Consider the following 20,216-nt stretch of genomic DNA (forward strand, 5'->3'; position numbering starts at 1 on the left):
TCTGTGTCAGAAAACAAATCAACTTCTTTTGTTGTCCAAACAAGACTCTAATATCCTAGTTGTGGTGGATCGATCCTCTAAGTTTGGCTTGCTTTCACTAACCTCCCATAACAACTTCATAACAGAATCTTCGTTCTTCTCCTCAATGCTAGTGAATCCTCAATGCTAATGAATCCATCACTTAACAAAAAAAAGAAAATTCAAAATTTAATCCAAACAATCGCAACGATCTGTGTTTCCATTAGCTGCATTGCGATATGCAGATAACACGAAGATGCACCCCTAAAACCCCAACCGCAGATTCACCTGCGGTTGCCATTAGTCGCATGACGAATTGCATTTTCCTTTACGCACATTGTGATATGCGGACAAAAAGGACCACCTCCACTCATGCCATTGTTATGATACCATGCAACCTTTTTTTTCTTCTCAAAACATGCATACCTTTTGCTTTCTTTGAGCTGCTTCATTAGCCTCCGCTCGGCCAATAATACCTTCAAGCAGAAGATTTTGAGGATCTTATCTTCATTCCCAACACCCGGAAGGACTTCCTTTCTGGCAACAGCTTGCAAATGTTTAATGGTTTTTGCATAATATGGAATGTATGCTCCTTCTTCATCATGGTTAATAAAAGGTGACAAATGTGGTGGAGGAATCCTATTAACAAAGCCATGAAAGTTAAAAAAACAAAATAGGATTTCTTTAGCATACATATAGTTTTCTTTAAATTTAACACACGTTTGTAGAAGTGTGTAAAATTTTCTAAACTGTTCCCTTGGGTTAATGTGTGGAACTAATTTTATATTTTGCATAAACCTAGTAGATATGGCCTTGCGGCTTCATTATTAATTAATTTGGACACACATCAAATGATAATTGATTTTACAAAAACTACAAACAAACAGCCCTATCATTTTAATTATTCAAGTTCCAACATCACATCAAATAAGAATTAACATAATAGATCACTTGTCTAACTTAATATTAACACTTTCTTTTGGTACATCAGGTAAAAAAAAAAAGCACTACATAGCTAAAGGGAAACACATATCGCAATGTGAATAAAGCAAAACGCAGTTAGTCCTGCGGCTAATGGTAACCGCAGGTGGATCTGCGGTTGGGATTTTGGGGGTGCATCTTTGTGTTGTCCGTATATCGCAATGCGACTAATGAAAACACAGTTCGTTTTGCGGTTGTTCAGATTAAATTTTGAATTTTCTTTTGTTTGTTAAGTGGTGGATTCACTGGCATTAAGGATTCATTAGCATTGAAGAGAAGAACGAGGATTCTGTTATGAAGTTGTTATGGGAGGTTAGTGAAAGCAAGCCAAACTTAGAGACTCAATCTGCCACAACTAGGATAATAGAGTCTTGTTTGAACAACAAAAGAAGTTGATTTGTTTTCTGAGAGTTTTGAAAGGAGCAAGAAGAAAGCTGATGAAGCTTTAACAGTCTTAAACATAAAAGCTGATGAAGAGGGTGATGGGAAAAACTGAGTATAGCTACTAACATTGCAGCAATATGGCATTTTCATAGTCATTAAATAGATTTTAACTTTATTAAATAAAGGATAAAATGATAAAATTAGAGTTGCAGGAAGAAGGAGAAAGGGTATAGAGAGGAACACTCTAATTATAACTTAGTACTTAAACTCTGAACTAGTAATTTGATGGGTTGAATAATTTGTGGGATTTAGAAAAAACATGGATGTTGACAGGAATTTGTATACACAGAATTACGGGTAAAAGTGCTGATTCCTTAATATCACTATTTCTTACCTTCACGCTACAACCGTACAAACTAATATTTATTGAAATATAATTGTTTATTTAAAAGATAATAATGTAATAGATATATTTAATAAACACAGGTATCAAGATATATTTTTTATTCGGTCTAATGCTGAAATATTATTTACATACTCTATCCGTGAAACTTTGTGCCCGAGAATGGGCGTTATAACCTAACAACATGCTGCCTCCCTTACATCACAGTCACAAGCCATTGTTTAAACTATTTTTCTTTTATTAAAACAATTGTGAAATAAACATATTTCAAATTTAAATAATAATAGTAGGAACCACCTTTTAAGAAATTATTTTTAAAATGTAAGATATAAAATTTAGTTTTAAGAATTGTTTATTAATATTCAAAATGCATTTTCAGATAAAAAAAATTCATTTGGCCATTTTAATTTGTTAAAATTAAATAAGTCATTTTTAAGGTACTTGTTGGATCAGGTCTCCTAATACATAAAAAATGAATTCTGCATTTTTTGACTTGAGAAAACTTTTGAACTACGAGTTTCTCTACCCAATCCCAAATGCTTCCTTCCATGGTTCGGATTGGATTCCTTGTGCGTTGTTCATCAGTCCTCTTCGCTTTCAAAACATTGACATATGTTTTTAATAAATAATTTTTGCACATACCATTTAAAATAAAATTCCTGATCCCAACTTTATACCCATTGTATTATATTAGAATGAGAAACAAGACTATTTGTCAGGATTTTATTAGAGATAAAACAACATTAGGCAACAATAATCCATAATAAACATGTATGAAACACTATAACATTTTTTTTATCTAAAATTTCAATACAATAAATTTTTTATAATATTATTTTATTTATTTATATTATTAAAAGAAAATATAATTAGATATTATAGATCATATTTTTTTTATAGACAATATATATAATCAGTTATTTAGTTTATAAATATTATAGATATTATATATAATTGGTTATTTAGTGTTTATATATTATAAATTATATAGGTAATTTTAAACAATACATGTGATTCAATAATTTTTTTTCTTTTTAATATGATATCATTAGCGATTTTTCACATTTATTTTTATATCATTTTTTGGTTTTGTTTTTTATGGATATCCCACAAAATCAATTTGTAAGGTCACGTTTGTACCCACTTATATATATATATATATATATATATATATATATATATATATATATATATATATATATATATATATATATTCTAAATTAGTTTTATCTTTAGTTGATGTAAGACTTTCAACACAACCCTCTTCATGCTGAGGTATATATATCTCGAGTGTGAGACTAAACATTAATGAGTGATCCGATAATAACCTAATAGCGGGTGGAACAATATATCCAACAAACAACAAATATCGTTAGGATAAACTCTAACTTGGCTTTGATACCGTGTTAAGAAGTGGACTTTAAGATCAACTCAACTCCACAAAATGGACTTGTAAGGTGAGGTTTGCACTTACTTATATATTATAAATTAACCTTATTTCTAGTAAATGTGAAACTTCCAACACATCCCCTAAAGTGTAAAATCAACATAAAAAAATTTATGCTCATTAAATGTCACATCCGTAGAGATATAAAATTTCTTTGATGGTGGATGGTAAGCACAATAACCATTTTAGTTGATTTATACCCGACAAAAACACATTTGATAGCTCGTTCTTCAAGCTTTGTACGTTGATGCGAGTGTAAGGGAACATATATAACACATCCAGAAAATGAGGTGATATAAGGAATGATACAATGATCAAACAACACATCTAAAGGCTTTTGAAAGTTAAGCACACTAGAAGATGTTCGATTAATTAAATAAACTGTAGAGCTCACAGCCTCACCCGATAAATGAGATGTGACATTACCATTTATAAAAAGTGATATTGTCACCTCTAATATATGTCTATTTTTCCTCTCAACACCACTCCATTTGTGTAATGATCATATGATGGAAGAAACAAACCACATCACACACATCACTTTTATGTTTAAGAAAAAACACCCAGGTTACCCTAGTATAATCATCAACAAAACTGATAAAACATTTTTTTCCATTAGGTGTAGATTGTGGGGTAGGACCCCAAATATCTGTGTGAATTAATGAAAAGGGAAAATCAATTTTTGTATTGCTTAAAGGAAATACAACACGATGACTTTTTACCTTAACACAAGTTTCACAAAGAAAATTAGAAATGTTGAATTTATGAAATAATGATGAAAATAATTTTTTTAAATAACCAAAAGAAGGATGTTCTAACTGTTTATGTCATAACCAAATTTTCTTTTGGTTTTTATCTTGTATGTGATCATTCGTAAGCAAGCCAACACTCCTTTATGGGTTTGTTGTAAGACATTTTCAAGATAATATAGTCCTTCACTCTCTCTACCACTGACAACTTCTGCTTGGAATGAATGTTTTGGAAAAGAAAATGGGTTGGATGAAACAAGGCAACACAAGAATGTGTTTTGGTTAAATATGAGGATCACAAGTCATATGATCAGTAGCACCTGCATCAATTTGTTCCAGAATCATGTTTCTCCGATTGATTTTTATCGGAAGAAGCCATCAGAAGAAGCACAAATTCTGATATTGTAGAAGATGTTGGAGTTGATTCTTTATACCATATTAAGAAGTAGATTTTAAGCCTAACTCAAACTCACAAAATCGACTTGTAAGGTATGGTTTACACCCACTTATATACTCTAAATTGATCTTATCTCTAGTTGATGTGGGACTTCCAACACAACTATTATATATAGTTATTGGAAGAAATCCATTAAAAAAACACACTTATTAGACAAAAACAAATAATATAATTTTGTAGATGGTTCCATTTTAGAGTCTACTATTATATCCATATCTAGTACTCATTTTCTTTATCTTCACAACGACAACATTGTAGCATTGTTGTTTCTTGATTCTTGAACTCCCTTTTGAATGACATGCAAGTAAGTGTTCTACATATTTTTTTGTCAAACAAATTTTGAATGATCTCCTAGAACACTTTGAACAATGTTATGCACTTTCTCATTGGTCTTAATGAAGCTTATTCTTCTATCAAAGGTTAAAGTCTTTCAATGGATCATTTTCCCTTTGTCACCGAGGCATTTTCTCATGTTATTCTAGAAGAGAAGTAGAACAAGATTGGTAGTTAAGTCAAAATAGAATCTACCCACGCTTTTGCAGTTAAGAATAGTTCCAATTTTAAGATCAAGAAAGGTAGTCATGTATGCTCAATGTGGAATCGCCGGTCATACCAAAAATTAGTTTTATAAGTTGCTTAGTTATCCACCCAACTACAAAAGGAACAACTTTTCTTTAGCATTCATTAATCAAGCTTCTAGTTAAGTTGTCTTTGATGATACCATAAAATATTTTTCCTCTTTTCAACTTACATTACAACAATACCAACAATTGATGAATCTCCTCCATTGTCTAACACCAAATGTCATGATAAACTATTAGTAGTAGTATGATTATGTCTACTCCAGAAGCCACCTTTATTTTTTAATACTTTGTTATTTTTTATCCATTTCTATTAAGCCTTTGCTTAAAGGTGTAGTTGGACCGTTGATTCAGGTGTTAATATTTATGCAACCCCTTTCTTGATGATTTCAATCTTACACATATGTTAATGATAAAACTCTTATTACACAATCAATTTGTTATTCCTACAGTTAGCTATTGAAATTGTTTAGCTTGTTCCTACACCGATACTCTATTATGTTTTTCTATGCCCCTTAATTCATTTTTATACGTAATCTCAAATACAGTTTAACATATAAAAAATGTTTCACTTATATATGCCACTTATATGTACCAAGTTCTATATAAGTACAAACTTGATTATCAATCATTAAAGTTTTTTTGAATGTTTGATTTATGGAGTATTTTTTCCTCATACACTTTCTCAGCACAGGTTAAACTTACCTCTATAAAGGTCTTATTTTAGCTGTTGTTGCAAAAAGTTTGAGCACACAACAAGTAGATATGAATAATGAATTCTTAAAAGGTGAGTTATTTGAGGAAGTATACATTTATATTTTTCAAGGTTACAAAACAAAAATAAACAGATTTGTTTGCAAGTTGAATAAACCTATATACGGATTGAGACAAGCCTTTAGACAATTGTTCTACAAGTTCTCTTCTACCTTATTACAACATGGTTTTACAATGTCTAAAAAAGATTATTCTGTAATTATTTATGGTTATGGTCCTTCATTGGTTATTTTGTTGGTCTATTTTTTAATTTCCTAGAAATTTGTTAAAGGTATTGTGCTTAAGTTTTAAACACAATCATAATATTGTGTTTTATCTCCAATGGTGAAGTATTTAGGCTACAAAGATTATTCAAATATTTTGAAACTTCAATTGACACAACTATGCTCTCTTCCTGTGTGATCTTTTATTTCTTTCAAATACGTAATTATCCAAAAATAATTTGATATTTTTTATTTAGCATAAAAGTAAACATCTTTAATATTCTTAATATATAATCATTTATACATATAACACCACATCATTATTAGATTAATATATAATCTAACATTATATTGTCAAAATCTTGTTGTGCATACTCTTTTTTCTCGAAACTTTGGATTCCAATATTACGTATAATACTAGTGAATATATAGTATTCTATATATGGATTAATATATATGAGTATTAAATGTCTTATTAGAAACTCCAAATAAAGAATTGATTTAATTCGTGTAATATAACATGATTTTTGTGAACACGTTTTTAATGAAAGCAACTTACTAAAATATATTTTATCGCAAACTTATTTGGTAAAATGCTACGTATACAAAATAAACATATAAAGGACACTCTCTAACCTGACGTGTATTTAATATAATTAAGTAGTGATAAACAAAGATGATATAATTAAACTATGCTAGGGCATGCTAAAATCACTTGTTTTCTTCCCTTGATGGCTAGGTTAGGTGATTGTGGCCTCAAAGGCATGAAAAGGTATGCAATACCCATAATATTCCAGAAAGTATTTGGACTTTTTTAAATGCCTGACGGTGATTACAACGATAACTTAAGAAAATCATGTTTTGTTCCATTAGACAGATAACGACTGGTGATTGCATTAATTAAATTTGCATAAAATTAATTATTGGCTTTTTTCAATCAATTATTAAGATAAAAACTTTAATTTAGAGGGAAAATAATATTAAACGTACTTAATTAAGTTTTTAATAGAGTAATATATATATATATATATATATATATATATATATATATAATGGGTTTTTAATTATGTTCCTTAACAAATTTAAAGAAGAAAAAAAGGTTTTAGGTAGGATATCAATTTATTGATCCTACAGTGATTTTATTAAGAAAAATAGAAAAAAAATATTTTTCTTTATAAGCTCCCAACAAATATGCAATTTAAAAATAAGCATCTCTTTGCATAAGGTTTTTAGGAGAAAAAAGCAAAAGTAGAAGATAGAGAGGCAGAAGAGTAAGTATCTCTGGTGAGAAAAGAAAACAAGTCACCAAAGACTAAAGAAAGATGAAAGAAACCGGTTCATTCAGAGCATAGAGTTAGCTTGATAAAAGATTTTATTCTAGGGTCTTTTATTTTGTTTAGTGAAGTATGAATTGGAGTTTTCCTAAATTGTATTCATCTTGTTGGAGAACAAAATAATTTTTTTTATCCTTAAAACTTATGGTGTACCATTAATTATTAGTGATATAGATTTTATCATATTAGAATTTTTCCTTTATAGTGAGGTTTTTTCACATTAAAAGGGTTTGGTGTTTGTTCATTTCTCCCTTTGCAAATTATTCATATAGAAAACAATCGATTTGGGTTTTGCTTTCCCTTATTATTTGTTACTTTTGTTATCTTTCCAATATCAATGTTCCAGTTAGGATGTTTGGTTTATGCTATGAAGATGAGATATAGTGATAATGTCGGAATCATGATTAAATTGGATTCTAAAAATTATTGAACATGGAAATCCCACATGAAATTTTTTTTTATTTTGCAAAAACTTGTATCATCCTATTAATGAACAATGTGTTAAACCAATAGATAAATCTTATGAAGATTGAATGGAAGACTATTGACATTATTATGCAATAGATAGATCAATCTATTTATCATCATGTATTAGGTGAGATTCTTGCTTACAAATTATGGAAGAGATTAAATGAGTTATTTAAGTCTAAAAATTCTTTGAACAAGGCATTACTTATTACGAAGCTGGTAAACTTGAAATACAAGGATGGTTCCTCAATGAGAGAGCACTTGAAGAATAGTTTTTAGAATATGGTGAAACGACTAATCATTATGGAAATTGTATTAGATGATGAACTAATGAAAAACTGACTTTTGACATAGTCAAAGATAACCTCTTAAATGAAGAAACTAGGAAGAAGGGTAACAATAAGGTTATCTCCTCTACTTAAAATGAAGTTTTAGTTATAGAGTCAAGAGGAAAACATTTTTATAGAAATTCTCAAAGAGGGAAGTCAAGGCCAAAAGAAACATATCACATGTTTCCATTGAAAATAAACAAAGACATATGATTAAAGAGTGTAGGATTCTCAAGCAAGAGAGATCAAGGGATAGAGGAAATAATAAGAGAAGATAGAGATAAAATCACTACAACAATTGTGTCTAGTGGAGAAATTGTCATTGTTTATGAAGATGACTATACTAATCTCACCAGCCAATCGTATGAATGAGTTATTGGCTCTGTATCTCATTTCATGTTACCCCATGTGAAGATGGGAAATCAAAGGGTAAGCAAGGTTAATTATTGGCATTGCTAAAATCTGGTCAGAGACTAATGTCAAATGCAAGATGCATTTAAAGAACGTCAGACACATCCATGATATTCGCCTCAACCTAATTTCTATACAATTACTTGATGAATATGGTTATCATAGTTCCTTTGGGGATGGAAAATGAATGTGCATTAAAGGGAAAATGGTGGTAGCAAAAGAAAAGAAGAAAAATACTCTTTATTGGACATCAACAAAGTTGTATATGCCTTAAGTGAATGCAATTGATGATTGTTCCATAGAAGTATGGCATAAACAACTTGGCTACTTGAGTAATAAGGGTCTTGTTACACTTGAAAGATAGGGGTTTCTTTCTAGTAAGGGTAAATCTCTTGAAACTTGTTTTGATTGTCTTTTTGGGTAAGCAACGTACAGTTTCTTTTTTCACTTATCCTCCACATAGAAGACCGCTTTTGTATTAGTTTTTATAGTCACTAATGTTGGCACTATAAATACTAAATCAATTAGCAGTTGTTCTTATTTTGTTACTTTTATTGATGACCATTCTAGAAAGGTTTGGAATTTTGTTTTGAAATCCAAAGACTAGGTACTTGATGTGTTCAAGCATTTATATTCAAATATTGAAAGAGAAACAAGCAAGTTGTTTAAATGTGTTAGAGCATAATAGTGTGGGTACAAGGGTCCTTTTGAGAATTATTGCAAGGAGCATGACATCAAGCTTGAGAAGATAGTTCCAAAAGAAACCTCAACACAATGGAGTTGTGGAGAGAATGAATTGTATAATTAATGATAGAATTATATGCATGCTTTCCTATGCAAAATTGCCTTCAACTTTGTTAGGTGAGGCATTAAGAACTTCATTGGACTTGAATAACCTTTCTTTTTTTATTCCTCTTGATGGTGATGTTCTTGAGAGGGTGTGGAAGGAGAAGTTGTTTCTTATAATCATTTAAGAGTGTTTGGCTATAAAGCATTTGTCTACATCCTTATAGGTGAAATATCTAAGCTTAATGGAAAGTCTAAATAATGCATCTTCCTTGGTTATGGTCGTGATGATTTTGGTTACAAATTTTGGGATCCGATTGATAAGAAGATTGTTAGAAGCTGAGATGTTATTTTTCTTGAGAACCAAACCATTGAAGATATAAATAAGAAAGAGAAGTCAAAATGAAGTCAAAATGAGTCTTCATGTTGAGCTAAAACCTCTTGCCGGGGTTGTTGATCATCGGGAGATATGAATGCAGATTTAGATGATGAAGTTCATATGCTCGAGACTAAAGTAAATGAACCAATTGAAGTAACTCCTACTTAACCACCTGTGAAGCCTTTCTTGAGAAGATCTAGAGAGACGTCCTGCACAAAAAGATTTTCCTCAGGAGTTTGTGTTGTTGACTAACGGGGAAGAGCTTACAAGTTATGAAAAAGTTATATCACATGTAGAGAAAAGCAAGTGGTACAAAGCCATGCAAGAGGAGATTAAATCCTTGCATGAGAACCATGCCTTTGAATTGATGAAGTTTCCTCAAGGAAGAGAGCATTGAAAAATAAATGGGTGTTCAAATAGGAAACAAAGGAAAATAAATCACAGCCAATGCATAATGCAAGGTTAGTTGTGAAAGGATTTAGTTAGAATAAGGGAATTGATTTTGAAGAGATATTTTAGCCATGGTTCAAATGTCTTTAATTATAATTGTACTTGGCCTGACGATAATTTAAATTTAGAAGTTTACCAACTTGATGTGAAAACAAATTTCCTTCATGGTGACTTAGAGGAAGAGAACTATATGGAACAACTTGAAGGTTTTGTAGTTAAAGGTAAAGAGAATCTTGTTTTCCATATTAAGAAAGAGCTTGTATGGATTCAAACAAGCTCCAAGGTAGTGGTATATAAAATTTGAATCCTTCAAATAAATCATAGGATATGATAAAACCTCTTCTAATCAATATGATTTTGTGAACAAATTTCCTATAATGAAAAATTATTATTCTCTTGCTTTATGTTGATGACGTTCATTGTTAGTCACGACAAGAATGAGATTTAAAATCTTAAAAGAGAGTTGAACAAATCTTTTCCAATGAAGAATTTAGGTCTTAAAAAAAATCCTTGGCATGAGAATTGTTCGTTACAAGAAGAATAGAAAATTATGGCTATGCTAAAAAAAATATATTGAAAAGGTATTATAGATATTTAATATGGAAAATTCTAAGTTTGTTAGAACTCCACTTGTAGGTCACTTCAAGTTGAGCTCAAAGCAGTGTCCTACAAGTGAGAATGAGAAAGAAGAAATGTAGAAGATTCCATATTCGTTTATAGTTGGTAGTTTGATGTATGCCATGGTGTGTAAAAAGTCAGACATTGATCATGTTGTTGGTGTTGTGAGTTGTTTCCTTGTTAATCCTAGGAAAGAGCATTGGCAAGTTGTGAAGCGGATACTTAGGTATCTCAAAGGTATTTCTAGAGTTTGTTTATGCTTTGGAAGTGGTAAGACTGAGTTGAATGATTACACAAATGCAAACGTGGCTAGTGATGTGGATTCTAGGAAGTCTACTTCTAGTTATACGATGACTTTTACGAGGGGAGTAGTATCATGCCAATCTATACTACAAAAATGTGTTGCTCTATCTTCTACAAATACGAAATATATTACTGTTACAAAAACCGCTAAGGAGCTCTTATGATGTAGAAATTCCTAAGAGTTGAGATTATCACAAGAAAAATATGTTTTGTATTGTGATAGTCAAAGTATAATCCATCTCAGCAAGAATTCGACTTTTCATTACAGAATGCATTAAAGATAAAATAATTATAATTAAAGAAAATCCATACTGACGATAATGGGTCACATATGATGACAAAGATATGCAGGAAAATAAAAAGGAGGTATTTATTCTTATGGGTTCCCATTATGCAATTTAAATATAAACAATCTAGGTTTTTTTTGGAGAAAAAAAAAAGTGGAAGATAGAGAGATAAAAATTGTAATTGCCTCTAGTGAAAAAAGAAAACAAGCCACTGGATGGTGAAAAAAAAAAGAATAGAGCAACTAATTTATCTTTTGTAAGCCTGTGTAGAGAATATCTTGGAAAAAACGTTTTATTCTACATTTTATAAATTGGAGTTTTCTCTATTGTTTAATAAAGTGCCTATAACCTTTGAAAACTTTTGGTATATCCATTAATTATTATTGATGCTTGTTCTTTTCTCTCTTCTCTGTTTTGAACATATTATTATTTTGCATACTCTTTACATATCAATATTTTGCATATTATTTATATAAAAAAGAATTGGTTTAGATTTTGCTTCCTTTTTTACTTGTTATTTTTATTATCTTTCTCATAAAAAATAATTAATTTACTATATGAAAAGAATCTCATTAACCACTTTTATAAAATTATTAGCTAAAATGCTTAATACCAATTTTGGTCCTAATTTTGTTTTTGTTTTTAAAGTAGTTCTCCTATTTTTGAGTTGTTTAGAGTGGCTTCATGTTTTGTAAAAATGTTTAAGTTAGTCATTTTTGCTAGCAACGTTAAAAAATATTAATTGTGTAATACCCTTTTTGCCAATAGTGAATGACATGTCCAATTTTAACTGTGTAATATCCTTTTTGCCAATAGTGAATGACTTGTCCAATTTTTCATTACCTGGCAAGCGAATTGGGGTTGAAGAATATGGTGAAATTCGTCCTTAGTTTAAATTCCAAAGGATACTTTACCCTTTACTTTAATCAGAGTTTTAGAAACTCTTGGCTTCCTTTTTGAATCCCAACAACATGGGTTGAAGAATATGGTGAAATTCGTCCTTAGTTTAAATTCCAAAGGATACTTTACCCTTTACTTTAATCAGAGTTTTAGAAACTCTTGGCTTCCTTTTTGAATCCCAACAACATGGGTTCCTTGTCGCACAAGGAGACACCCTCCTCTTTCCTTTCCTCTGTTTCTGGGTTGGCATCACAGAGAACCTTTCTTCTTTCCTTCTTTTTGTTCTGGTTCTATTATGGTTTTGTTCATATTAGGGCTTCGAATAAGGGTTATATTTTTAGGATTCTGATCTCGTGACGTTGGGCTTCCTTCCTTGAATTAAGTTTCTCTTTTGTTTTCTCTATAGGTTAGTGACGTAATGATTAAGGTTCTTCGTGATCTTATGATTTAGGGTTTTCGTTTTTTGATTGAGGGTTCTGATTTGGGAATTTCTTGTGTCTTGTTTCTCCTTTGCAGATTGTTAATGCGATTTGGGGGTTAGGGTTTTTGTATTGGGGTTTTGATTTTTGATTTCACATTTTGGGATTATCTGCAATTGTATTCTAACCTTGCATTTTTAGGGTTTTTTGGAATCTTTGATCTTGCGCTTTTTGGGGTTCTTTGAGTTCTATTTCTAAAATAAAGCTTTGATGGTGAATTGCTTCCAACCTAATTGTAATTTGCTTTAACTTTAACTTTAACTTTTCCACATCAATAACTTTAAGTTTTAACATTTTCACGCCAATTGACTTGCCACATAATGAACAATTGGGCCACATGATGAACAATTGGACAGGTTATTCACTATTCACTAAGGTATACATTACACCTAATCATTTACTATTGGCTAAAGTGGATAATTCACGATTAATGTTTTTAACACTAATAGCAAAAATGATCAACTTACCATTTTTACAAAACATGAGACTACTATTAACAACTATAAATAAATAAAAGGACCATTTGAACACAACTAACAAAAGAACTAAAATTGATATTAAGTCTAGAAAAAAACTAATAAATGTTATTTTTTATTGAAGGATTATGTTTTTCCATTAAACTTACAAATACAGCCGAGTTGAAAGACGAAAAGCCTATTTTAAATTTCGTTAATTTTATTTTTTAATAGTTGTGATTTAGAGTAGAGCTGATTATTGGCTAATATTATTGTTTACAGATTATAAAAGGTAAAACGTAATAACCAGTTTGTTTGAAAAAACTGTCGGGACAAAACAAAAATAAGTTGTTTTATCAATTAAAATTAATTTTCTAAAAATTATTATCTCTTTCATAAACATATTTTAACAGTACTGAAAGCCTTCGTCATAAACGAATAACAAGTTTATTTTAATTTAGGAAGAAAATGATTTGTTTTAGGAAGAAGATTAAATATTAATTTGGTTTCTATTATTGTGTCAATTAAATAATTAACTAACAATAAAATATTTGTTACGTGTTAATTTTTTGACAAATACTGAAATTAAATTAAAAAAATAAGAGGATTAAATTAAATAAACTTGACAGGGACCACATTAATATTTAATATTTATGGGGGAGAAGTTTGAAAGGGAAGAAAAAGGTGATGAGAACAACAACAAATTGAAAGACGAAGCAGATGGACCATTCCCTTTTGGCACATTCCTTTCCGCTGCTAATAAATGAAGTCGAAACAAGAAAGCGAACGCCAAATGTCGCGTGAATCGACTATGGAAACACCAAACACATGCTTCAACGTTTTCATGCTCACTTTCTTACTTCTGAATTTGGCTTTCGGAACAGTCGCCGGCGCCGATACCTATAGCAGAGATGATTTCCCGGCCAATTTTGTTTTCGGTTCAGCCACCTCTGCTTACCAGGTTCGCAATCATCATTTTCTTCTATCATTCTATCATTATATATTACAGTAACAACAATTCATTAATCTAAACGTCGTCGTCTTCTTCTTCTTATTGTAAATAGATAGAAGGAGCTGCTAACGAAGAGGGAAGAAGTCTGAGCATATGGGATACCTTTGCACACGCTGGTTCCTTTCCTTCTCTATTCATTCTTTCTTTTCCCCATCCTTCTTCCCACATTTTTCCGATATTTTTTCACAATTCTTTTTAATAATTTTTTAAGTGTTATTATTTTATTAGTCTGAATTTATCTTTCTTCCCACATTTTTCCAACAATGATATTTTTTTATAATTTTTTTTAATAATTTTTTATAACATAATACGTGTTATTATTTTATTGGTCTGAATTTATTTTTTTTTCCACGTTTTTCCGACAATGATATTTTTTTGACAATTCTTTTTAATAATTTTTTATAGCATAGTACGTGTTATTATTTTATTGGTCTGAATTTATCTTTCTTCCCACATTTTTCCGACAATGATATTTTTTTGACAATTCTTTTTAATAATTTTTTATAACATAGTATGTGTTATTATTTTATTGATCTGAATTTATGTTTAAAAACCATCGTAATCATAAACTGTGTAAAAAATTTATCAAAAAAGTTATTAGAGATATTTTTCCTTTTCGAAATTCCTTGCCATTAACAAAATTAAGATAATATATATTTTAAATAAAGTGTGATATAATTTATTTTTATTCTTGCACAGTTTTCAAAAATATTAACATGAATATCAATAATAATACGTAATTATAATTTAAACATGAGATTAAGGTTTAACATTTGAATTAATTTTTATTCACTGGGTTTAGATTGAATTAATTTTGATTCAAAATTCATTGTTATTTTGAAAGTTTTTTTCACACACATAATATATTAGTTACACCAAATTTGTATATTAATATAATACCATTTAAATTTATGTTTTACTAAATTAAAATGTATATTTTTTTCAAATATACTAAAAGTATGAATTATAGAACTATTTTATTATTTTATTATTCAATTTTAATAAAAAATTGGTATAAAATTATAATTTTATGATATGATTGATAAATATATGTAATTAACAAATCTTATGTTAAAGGTTTCATTTCTGTAGATTATACTATATTGATTTAAAGTTATTTAATGTTCTTGTATATATTAAAATATAAATAATTTAATTTATTTGTTATTGTTAAATAAAGTTTCACATGAATAATTACAATTATATAAAATAATAATTTAATAGTTTTATTGATATAATTCATTTTTATATAAAGTTAACTGTATTATTTGGTAAAAGTTATGTAACTCTCAGTTATATGATATAATACACTCTTTTAATTGTTTCACAATAACTTTTAATGAACAGGATATGTGCATGGAGACAATGGCGATGTAGCCTGTGATGGGTACCACAAGTATAAAGTGAATACCTTGGCCTCAATATGTATTTAAGTTAAATAATTTCATTCCCATCCGAGGAAAATCTTAAACTTAATTTGATTTTTATTTTAAAAAATTTTAATCCAATAATGTTCTTTTCGTTATTATTTCAGTTTAAAAAAATGTCACGTTCTTTTATGTTTTTTTAAAATACTTTTCTAATTATTTTTATTTTTATTTTTTACTTTACTTTAACATTTTAAAAAAATAAAAATTTATTATGTATCACATGGACATCATATCACATGGTAGCCACAATGTAATATAATAGTGATAATTCTTGTTTCTAATACATCTAGTTCAAGTTTCTAAGTATTATTATTTTATTATTATTTTGTTTTTTTATTAAATGTTTTCAAAATTTAAATTCTTTTATATTTCTATTTTACATTAAAATTTATTTAAAATTATTTTCAAATTTCAAATTTATTTTTTTAAAATTGTTATAAAAATACTGAAAATTATTTAGAAATTTGATATTTAAATTTGTAAAATTATTATTTTAAAACCAACTTAAACATTTATATAGAAATTATTGAATTTTATACATTTTAAAATGTATAATTAATTAAAAGAATTGATAAATTTGATAAATTTATTTTAGTTTTATTATGTGTAATTGATATTTGTTATTTGAAGTTAATTTTGATTTTTTTTTTCTTTTAACATTACTTTCTAGTAATAATTTTAAAACAAATTTAAATTAAATTCAATGTAATAAATTTAATCTTGTTAAAATATTTAATAAAAATATTAATTTTATTTATATAAAAATTAATTTTTATGTCAATTTGATAAAACACAAAATTATTTAATTTAAAAAAATTAAAATTGAATTGAGACAAAATATAAATATAAATTTAAATTAAAATTAAGAAAACAAAACTATGACAATTACACGTGAGACTACTATATTATAGAAATAATATGAGCAATGATATATGACAAATTATTATTATTTTAAAAAGTTAAAATAAAAATAATGAGAAATATATTTATAAAATTAAAAAAATAATGATTAACATGTAATTTTTTTTTTAATAATATTAATAAATACTAACCAGAAAGACTTAATTGTATTAAAAATTCAAATACTGATGAGAAGAACCTCATGTATTAAAATTTTCAAAATAAAAATTAAGCTGAGGGTCATAAAAAAGGAATAAATGTTTGATTTTATTTAAAAAATGAATTAAATGATTTAAATATATAAATAATACAAGTTTAGCCACTGTTTTGTTCAACCGTTAAATCATCACTATAGTATGGTTTGATTTAAATCGTTTTCCCTAAAATATATGTAATGCAGGAAGATGTGAGGCTAATGGTAGAAACAGGACTTGAAGCCTATAGATTTTCCATTTCTTGGTCCAGACTGTTACCAAGTATGATACTCAACACAAACCCTTGAAATTTATTTTATATATCTATATATCTTTGCAGGGTAAAACCACTCTCAACACTTTCANAAAGCTTATGTTTCTCCTCAGATGGTAGAGGACCCATTAATCCCAAAGGATTGCAGTACTACAACAATCTCATCAATCANCTCATCANCAATGGTTGGACTTAAATTTTGGTCTCTTAATTAGTTTGCAAAATTAGCCATGCATTGAATTCACTCGAAATAAATAAAACAATTTGAATTCTCTTCAAATTCTACAACTTATACAGTAACCCTCTTTCCGTGGAGCAGGTATCCAACCACATGTCACACTACACAACTATGACCTTCCACAGGTTCTTGAAGATGAATATGGAGGATGGATTAGTCGTCACATCATGTATGCTTCCGATCTCTCGCACCTTATTTGGAAATTCTAGCTACTCTGCAATGGTTGTGTGTGTTCGCTTTTGTCTATCATACAAGTTCGTTACAATAAATTATGAACTGAATCGATAAAGGGTTCCGATAGGTTGAGACCTTTTCAAATTTAATTTATATTTTATTTTTTCGTAGAATTGTTAAATTGATAAATGGAAGTAAAAGAAAATGTCGATTGTCAAATTAATTTTTTCAATCGATAAATACTAATTGATAAGTTTCTTGGATGTAAATGCAGAAGAGACTTCACATACTATGCTGATGTATGTTTTAGAGAATTTGGCGACAGAGTCTTGTATTGGACCACTGTCAACGAACCCAACGTTTTTTCCTTTGGTGGATATGATCAGGGAAGTTCTCCACCTCAACGATGTTCTCCCCCATTTTGTGCTATAAAGAGCAATAACAGGGGCAACTCCACATATAAACCCTACTTGGCAGTTCATCATATTTTGTTAGCTCACTCTTCAGCTGCCAGATTGTACCGGAGAAAATACAGGGTATGTCATCTAATCTTACATAAATGGCAACATCTTCAGCAAATATACTTAGCATTAATGTTCTCTTTTTCTAAGAAACTTACGTAACATTGCAGCACAAACAAAATGGATTTGTTGGTATCTCTGTCTACTCGTTTGGGTTTTTTCCTCAAACAAATACAGAGAAAGACAGGGTAGCAACTCAACGAGCCCGTGACTTTTTCGTTGGTTGGTAAGCAACAGAACCTACAATTGGTTTGTTTTACTTCTTTCTTCCCCTTGTTCTTAATTTGTTCCCTTAAGTATGACTTTCTATACTTAACCTATTCTGATGCTATTCTATCTTCTTAAAGATTGCTTTCTTTAATTGGACATACCAATATTTCCTAGAATAATAAACACGGCAGCTTTACAAGTATGCTTTGCTATTTCAGGGTTATGGAACCCTTGCAATATGGAGACTATCCAATTTCGATGAAGACAAATGCAGGTGTAAGAATTCCGGCTTTCACAACTCGTGAATCTGAACAAGTCAAGGGTTCATTTGACTTTATAGGAGTCATTCACTACACCAACATCAATGTCACAGACAATTCTGGCACCCTTAAGAATCAATTGAGAGATTATAACGCAGACATGGCTGCAAAGATTTGTAAGTACTTCTTTAGGCTAAAGGATAGTGAATTTAGTAAGAGATCAAAGTGTTAAAAATTTAAGTATGAATAGATTTTTACAGTATATAATGAAAGAAAGAAGTACTTATAAACACTTAATCTTTTAGATCATCGGTGGTATCATTACATATGGGTTTGTTCAACATTTTAAGTTTCACACATTTACCATTTCACTCTAACAATAATGTAATACCCCTTACATAACCTAATGATCTATTTGATATTATAAAAAAAATAATATATAGTTGGGCAAAGTTGTAGAATGATTTATCAGTATAATGACGTGCCATTTTTCTGGTTTTGCAGCAGGATTCGATCTATTTTCAAATGAAGAGGTAACAATAAAATATAAAGTCATATAAACTGGTTCTACTTTTTAGATTATCCATTGTGCAAGTAACTGACTTTTCGTTTTACTTGATTCAGTACCCTGTCACACCGTGGGGTTTGCGGGAAGAATTGAATAATTTCAAGCTCCTTTATGGCAATCCTCCTATATTCATTCATGAAAATGGTCTCTCTCTCTCTCCCTCTCTCTTACATTACGTATAATTGCAATGTATACTGTTTAGTAAAATCAACCCTTGATGTTATACGGATTGAATATTAAGCTTGGGATTGTAGTTCTGTTGCTGTAAGCAAAGCAACTTGATTACATTAGGCATTTTTGTTTCAACCTTGCTCATTCCTGCTTATACTCTTTACCTACTTTTTAGTGCATTGAACTAACAATGCCATTGGTTAATGGCATTCTGCGCTTAACTTGTATTCTCCTACATAAACCACCTTTAGACTTAGTACTAATACATATTATCAATGGTAAATTAGGAAATCCTGTTGATGATATCTAGGTTACTCATGTGGAACATGGTAAGTTTAAATGATTGAGCGAGTTACTGATTAAGTTTTGGGTTGTTAGGTCAACGGACAGCAAGCGATTCGTCACTACAAGACGTGTCAAGGGTGAAATACTTGCATGGATATATTGGTGTAGTGCTCGATGCCTTGAGGTATGATACCACTGCTCTAATTCATGTAATAAATATATCATTTTTTTCTGTAAGTGTTCCCATAAACACCTCTGATGCGTTCTCTGATATTCTGCATCACCTAAAATTTGTCAGAGATGGATTAAACATAAAGGGGTATTTTGCATGGTCTTTCCTGGATTTGTTCGAGTTGTTGGATGGATACAAATCTAGCTTTGGCCTATACTATGTTGATAGGGATGATCCAGAGTTGAAGAGACACCCAAAGCTCTCTGCAAAGTGGTACAGCCGATTTTTGAAGAACAGAAGCACTTCTATAGTTGGAACTGTTGAACTTGAGAAGGATCCCTCAATGGTTTCAATTGGCCATTTATTTGAGTAGGTTCTTTGCTTGTTATCACGAATAAGTCATTGCAGAGAGGTGTTATTAGTATGCTTACTTTCCCTTAAATACATAAGAATAAGATATCTGGGCATATTTCAATTCAGATGGAAAAGAAGGATAGTGAGGCCTGGCAAGTAAAGCAGCATAGGTAATGTATAGTTTGTGATACATACCATATGATATGTCATTTTAAAGACAAGGGGATTTCAAATGACAGTATAGTTTGTGGCAGTCA

General features: G+C 29.6%; 1 protein-coding gene across 1 annotated transcript; it reads left to right on the forward strand.

The window, feature by feature from the left end:
* Positions 1-13,915: 13,915 nt before the first annotated feature.
* On the forward strand, positions 13,916-20,216 carry LOC106771116 (hydroxyisourate hydrolase-like). Its single transcript, XM_014657022.2, has 13 exons — positions 13,916-14,157; positions 14,261-14,324; positions 15,556-15,611; positions 16,939-17,014; positions 17,120-17,191; positions 17,326-17,413; positions 17,693-17,954; positions 18,050-18,165; positions 18,368-18,585; positions 18,914-18,942; positions 19,034-19,121; positions 19,527-19,617; positions 19,732-20,216. The coding sequence occupies exons 1-13, from the start codon at positions 13,960-13,962 to the stop codon at positions 19,976-19,978; spliced, it is 1,605 nt and encodes a 534-aa protein (XP_014512508.2). The 5' UTR covers positions 13,916-13,959; the 3' UTR covers positions 19,979-20,216.

Source organism: Vigna radiata, chromosome 8 (assembly GCF_000741045.1).
Source record: "Vigna radiata var. radiata cultivar VC1973A chromosome 8, Vradiata_ver6, whole genome shotgun sequence".
Taxonomy (NCBI): Eukaryota; Viridiplantae; Streptophyta; class Magnoliopsida; order Fabales; family Fabaceae; genus Vigna; species Vigna radiata.